This window comes from Capsicum annuum, chromosome 9 (assembly GCF_002878395.1).
Source record: "Capsicum annuum cultivar UCD-10X-F1 chromosome 9, UCD10Xv1.1, whole genome shotgun sequence".
Lineage (NCBI taxonomy): Eukaryota > Viridiplantae > Streptophyta > Magnoliopsida > Solanales > Solanaceae > Capsicum > Capsicum annuum.
The window spans coordinates 48049769-48056842 of record NC_061119.1 but is presented as its reverse complement, the minus strand read 5'-3'; the positions used below and the strand labels follow the sequence as shown (position 1 = coordinate 48056842).

Sequence of the window (7074 nt, the reverse complement as noted above, 5' to 3'; positions counted from 1 at the left end):
TCACTTTACTTGACATAGTTCCTTCCATGTACTACAATATTAGTCTATTACCTAACATAACCTTTCAAATACATAATGGGTCCAACGATAATACTTAGAATCCTTTATCTAAGTCAGAACCTGTCATCATTATTCACAATATTATGTATACAAGAGAAAACAGGTAACAACAGAAACATATATAATTTGAGCTCAAAGTGTCAATTTCATAAACATAATAAAGTTTTTACATAAAATCATTCATTGTTATCAATAAGATCCATCCTTTCAACATGTTCAATAAATGTTTTGGGAGGTAATCCTTTCATCAAAAGATCAGCAATCATAAACTTAGTGCTAATATGTTCAATTGACACTTTATGTTTCTGGACTTCTTCTTTAACCAGAAAGTATTTCAATTCCATATGCTTAGAACCTTTTGAATATTATCGTTTTTAGAGAAGAAAACTGTGGCGGTATTATCACAATAAATTTTCAGCGGCCTGGTTATATTGTCAACTAGTCCAAGTCCTGAAAAAAATTCCGCAGCCAATTAGCCTAGACTGTGGCCTCAAAGCATGCCACAAACTCGGCTTCCATAGTGGATGAAGCTATAATAGACTGCTTCGCACTCTTCCATGATATTGCTCCTCCACCTAACAGAAACAAATATCCAAATGTGGATTTTCTTATATCCACAGAACCAACATAATCTGAATCTAAATATCCAACCACATCTAGATAATCAGATCTTCTATAAGTGAGCATATGATCTTTCGTTCGTTATAAGTATCGTAATACTTTCTTTGCAGCTTTCCAGTGATCCATTCCAGGATTACTTTGATATTGACCCAGCATTCCAACAGCAAAACTGATGTCTGGTCTTGTATATTTTAGGGCATACATAAGACTCCCAACTATTGATGCATAAGGAATATCTTTCATTTGCTTTCGTTCCAAGTCATTCTTTGAACATTGATTGAGACTAAATTTATCTCCTTTCTAAATTGGAACGGGACTTGATGAGCATTTTTTCATTCTAAATCTCTCTAATACTTTATTAATATAGGTTTTCTGAGATAATCCCAATAATCCTTGTGATCTATCTCGAAATATTTCTATTCCAATCACATAGGATGCCTCACCCATATCTTTCATTTCAAAGTTGTTAGAGAGATATTTATTGGTATCATGTAACAAACCAAGATCATTAGTAACCAGCAAGATGTCATCAACATACAAGACTAACATAATAAACTTACTCCCACTGACCTTCAGATATATACACCGATCAACAGTGTTTTCTTTAAATCCAAAGGTGACAATCGTTTTATTAAAATTAAGATACCATTGTCGGGAAGCTTGCTTAAGTCCGTATATTGACTTCTTAAGTTTACACAACATGTATTCCTTTTCTTTAATAGAAAACCCCTTAGATTGATTCATATAAACTTCTTCCTCTAAATTTCCATTCAGAAAGACTGTTTTCACATCCATTTGATATAGCTCTAAGTCATAATGAGCTACCAAGGCCATTATAATTCTGAGCGAATCTTTTCTAGAGATAGGTGAAAAAGTCTCTTTATAGTCAATGCCATCCTTCTGAGTGAAACCTTTGGTAACAAGTCTGACCTTGTGATGTTCGATGTTGCCAGTTGAGTCGCGTTTGGTCTTAAGGACCCATTTACACCCAACTCTTTTATAACCTTCGGGTAAGTCAACAAGGTCCCAAACTTCATTCTGTTCCATAGATTTCAACTCATCTTTCATAGCATTTATCCATTTATCAGAATTGTTGCTTTCAATGGCTTATGAAAATAAAACTGAATCATCATCAATTCCCAAGTCAGTTTCTGACTCATGTAGATATACCAAATAATCATCAGAAATAGCAGATCTCCTTTGTCTTTGAGATCTTCTTGATGCTACTTCTTGGGGTTCATCTACTACAGGTTCATCAATTATGGCTTCATTAGTAGGAATATTAATTTGTTGTTCTTGTTGATTACTTTGTTGTACAATAGCTTCAGGAACAACAAATTTAAAAGAAGTACAGGGTAGAGGAATTTGCACCCTAACTTCGTGGTTCTTCACTCCCACTAACTTCACCATTCTCAATGACTCTAGCGTTTCTAATTTTAACTGTACTATGATTAGGACAGTAAAATCTATACCCCTTTGATTTTTTTGGATAACCAATGAAGAAACCACTAATTGTTCTTGAATCTAGTTTCTTTTCTTGTGGATTGTATACTCTAACTTCTGTCGGGCAACCCCAAACATACAGGTGCCTCAAACTAGGTTTCCTACCAGTCCACAGTTCAAAAGGTGTCTTTGGAACTGCTTTACTAGGAACCCTGTTTAGAAAGTAAACGACAGTCCTTAAAGCATACATCCATAAAGAAGGAGGTAAAGATGAATTACTTAACATACTCCTAACCATATCCATTAATGTACGATTACGCCTTTCTGCCACATCATTTTGTTGTGGTATACCAGGCATTGTGTATTGAGCACATATGCCACGCTTTTTGAGGAATTTAGCAAATGAACCTGGGTGTTGTCCACTTTCATCATATCTTCCATAATATTCACCACCTCTATCATACCTGATTATTTTTACCTTTTTATCTAGTTGTCTTTCAACCTCAGTAATAAATACCTCTAAGGCATTAATCGCTTGATATTTTTCATGCAATAAATAGATATATTCATAACATGAAAAGTCATCAATAAAAGTGATAAAATATTTTTCTTTATTGAAAGATGTGATATCAAAAGGACCACATATATCAGTGTGTATAATTTCAAGAAGCTGTGTGCTTCTTGTGGCTTCTTTCTTTGTGTGTTTTGTTTGTTTTCCTTTAATACAATCAACACAAATATTAAGGTCAGTAAAATCAAAATCTGGAAGAATTTCATTTTTAACTAATTTTTCCAGTCTTTCTTTAGATATTTGACCTAAACGTTTATGCCACAAGTACGCAGATTATTCATTCACGAAACTTCATTTGGTTCCAACATTATGATGTAGAGTTAAGAGTGTTTCGGAAAATAGATTATCAAGATTCAATTTATATAAATTATCACAAAGAGTATCAGTACCGATGAGATAATTATTCTTAAACAAACTAAAACATCCATTACCAAAATTAAAGGAATATCCAGTCTTATCCAACTTAGAAAAAGAAACTAAATTTCTCGAAAGAGAAGAAACATAATAAGTTTCAACTAAATCTAAGTGATGCCCAGTATCGAGAATCTGACGATAAGTCCCGACAGCTTCAACTGGAGCCTTCACTCTATTCCCCATGTAAATAAATCTTTCATTCTTGTTTATGGTTTGGATTGTAAGGAATCCCTGCATAGTATTAGAAACATGAACAGTACAACCAGATTCAATCCACCAACTATTTTAAGGAACTTCAGTTAAATTTGATTCGAGACATATAAAAGCACAAGGCTTACCTTTCTTCTCAAACCATGCCTTATATTTCAGGCAATCTTTCTAAAAGTGTCCAGATTTTTCACATAAATGACACCTTTCATTCTTGTTCCCTTTCTTATGTACTTGAGATGAGGACTGATTAACATTAAGTTGCTTATGTTGTCCCTTACCATGTTTCTTTCCTTTCTTTTCAGCTCCTTGATGATTTACATAATTAATGGAGTGGGTTCCTTGATTCTTTAGCCTCATTTCCTCTTGAACCAACATACCATGCAATTCATGCACGTTCCATTTGTCTTTTATGGTGTTGTAGTTCATTTGGAAAGGACCATACTCAGACGATAATGAGTTGATAGTGAACTGCACAAGGAAATTCTATTCCACTTCTATTCCCAATGACTTAAGTCTTGCTGCTATATTTGTCATTTCAATGACATGCTCATGCATAGTACGTGAACCATCAAACTTCATGGTGGTCAAAGTACCCATTAGTGTCCCAGCAAGAGACTTATCAGCAGTTTAGGAAGACTCTTCCACAAGTTTTAGAAGTTCTTTTGCACTTTCAGTTTTGGAAAGAGTAGTCTTAAATTGCCTGCAATATTCATTCGCATGAACATTAGGCCTAATCTGTTAGACCGATCCCAGTGCTTATAATAGGACTTTTCTTCATCGCTGCTAGCTTCAGTAATAGCAGTTGGCTTTTCAGAGTAAAGTGCAACATCAAGATCTAAAACCCTAAGATGGAATTTGATCTGTTCGCACCAATCTGAAAAGTTAAGTCCATTAAAAGTCGTAACAGAGGCACAGTGCGAATGAAGGGCAAGTGCTGAAATAGAACATGCTCATTTGTTAATACTTTGAGTTACGAGTTTAAACACATTATCAAATTCAGAAATAACTTACTTAAATGTATATTGATGTTCTCCTTTGGGTGAAACATCAAAATACAACTTTAAAAATAATGATGCTTAAAATATATTTAACACAAAACGATAATATTTAATGCATCAATTAATAATATTTATCATCTTTGGATAAATAAATAAACTAACGATACATCAAAATTATCTTTTTAATATTTATTGGTCATACGAACAAACAATCAACCTTTGGGTGATCCACAAATGTCTTATGACTAAAAATTTAATTTACCCATAATTATTAGATCAATTATAAGCATCAAGATTAATGGGTAATTAATTTAAACTTTAACCTTTATTTTGAAATTAATTTCATAAAGATGCGACCACTTTAGTGATTAACGAATCTTATATATATGATTCTAAGTTATATTAAGAAACAATAAATTTTATTATTGCATACTACAACGTTCTAACAACAAAGAGTTGTTTCTTTAATATTTAAAATAACAAAGATTAAACTCATGTTATTTTAAATAGAATCAATTATAATAATATCAATATTTCAAATTTCGTTATTCAATAATTGTGAAATTTCTAACAAACATAATTAAAATTCACAAGATCTAAAGAAACATTAATTTTAATAGAAAATCACTTGTTCCGAAAACCAGTCTCTGATACCACATGTAAGCATAAAACGGATTATATAAACTTAAACAATCTTATACATAAACAATCCTATCCATAATCCTTTGTATTATTCAGGAACGTTGAACTTAATGATTTTCACATACAATAATAACAGTAATTCAATAAAGAATTACTTACCTAAATTCTCTATGGCTTTAGCGGAAGCAAAAGCGTAATAAAAGAAGTAATGAATTGTTTCTCTCTCTTAAACTTACTTTCAGAATAATTGTGATGGAGCTTATTCTTCTTTTGGCAGAGAGAGGACCCCTTTTATAATGGTAATAGTCAGTTATGTTTTCACATTCCATCAACGTAATTGGTGAATACAATCATTATCTTACTAGGACTCAGTAATTATCCTGCTAGGTAACTTTCCATATAGATTAAGGATTTCACTTATTCAATTATTATTAAACCAATAATAAATTAATTATGTGGGCCATAGAAATTTACAATTTGAACTACTGTCTGAGGCTATTGGTCTCGAACCAAACCACCTCAAGGATATGGGTTGTATAGAGGGACTTCTGGCTTTAGGCCAGTATTATCCAGCATGCCTACAACCCGAACTTACTCGAGGCGCCAGTAATCATGCTGACAATGACTTTCTCACCATTCTCCTCCAAGACAATATTGGCGGCCTCCAAGTTCTACATCAGAACCATTGGGTAGATGTTCCGCCTACTCTTGGAGCTCTCGTGGTCAATATAGGTGATCTATAGGCAAGTGTTATATTTAGCGTAATATCATCACAAACATACTTGTCTTACCGCTTACGTTATGTACATTGATCTTTTTGACTCGATCATTTTCAGCTTATATCCATGTCTATTAAGCACGTTTCTTCTCTCCTCCTCCATATATGGACATAGGTTCCACACAAAATACAAAACCTTTCAGCACCAAGCAACGATACTTAATCTGTTTATTAATTATTGATCTTTCTTGAGGAATTGTTATTGGATGCTGTACTTGATACTTTTGAGACCAGTCCCTTCAATTTGTAGAAAAAATTGAAGGGAAAGATGAAATAATAAAAATTGTGTTTGATTGTGTTTAGGATATTTAGTTATACGGGTAGGGGCAGGGGTAGGGTGGGGGGCTATATTAAGGTTGATGGGTTTTTTAATTCAAATTTGGGTATTTCAGTCAATTTGAAATATTTCATCCATTTAAGGGGTAGGGGTGGGGGGCTATTGAAATATTCTTCAATAGAGCCAAATGATTTGGTAAGCTACACAAAGATCCCTAGAGCAAAAATTTATACGCAAATTGAACATCGCAATGAAACATAAGCAACAACATATCATAATTCCTAATGGATGAAAAAATATAAAGGGCAGCCCGGTACACTAAAGCTTCCACTATATGCAGAGTATGAGAAAAGGTCGGTTCACAAGAGTCTATTGTCTAGAGTAAGCCTGTCAAACGGGCCGGATTAACCCAGCCCAACCCGGTCTGAACTGGCTCGTTTAAGAAAACCGGTCTGATCAGCTCTTGGGTTATAGGGTACCGGGTAACGGATTGGTTTATTTTTTGGTGGGGCCCGGTTAACTCGGCCCGGACCAAGCCCGGTCCAGGTCCGGCGTTAAACCGGCCCATTTTTTTTTAAAATTGGGCTTTGGGATGTTGGGCCCAAACGAGCCGTTGGCCCAACGTCTATATAGCCGTTTTTGGGTCTAAACAGCTAGTTTGACCTTTTTTACTAAAAAAAGACTTTTTTTACTTTTAAAATTATTTTTTAACCCCAAAAAAATTCATAAATACCTTACACTTTCAAATCATTTTCCACACAATTTTTCATTCTCCCAATTCTCATTCTGTCTCAAATCTCAATTCTCAAACATTCTATAAAATTAATTTTTTAAAGTGCTCACTTTAATTTTTTAATTTTGCGATTACAAAGTATGAGTGGAAGTTTCTAAAGTTGCAACCTCGGATACTTTAAAAATTTGATATTGTTGTTCTATCTCTTACGTTTAAGTTTTATTTAGTGTATAACTTGTTTAATATTAAATTTTATTATATTTGTGTATTTTAATTTTTTTTTTAGTTTAATTTATATTATGGATAAATTAAGAAACCTCGCTACTA

At 33.4% G+C, this 7074-nt stretch overlaps 1 protein-coding gene across 1 annotated transcript in view; it reads left to right on the top strand.

Annotated features, from left to right (window-relative positions):
- The window catches only part of LOC107841590 (1-aminocyclopropane-1-carboxylate oxidase homolog 1-like), a 7511-nt gene extending 1809 nt beyond the window's left edge, over window positions 1-5702 (top strand). Inside the window, exon 4 of the mRNA XM_047396241.1 lies at window positions 5426-5702. Coding sequence (XP_047252197.1) covers window positions 5426-5702 — 277 coding nt within the window. The remainder of the gene's footprint in view (window positions 1-5425) is intronic.
- Window positions 5703-7074: the final 1372 nt, after the last annotated feature.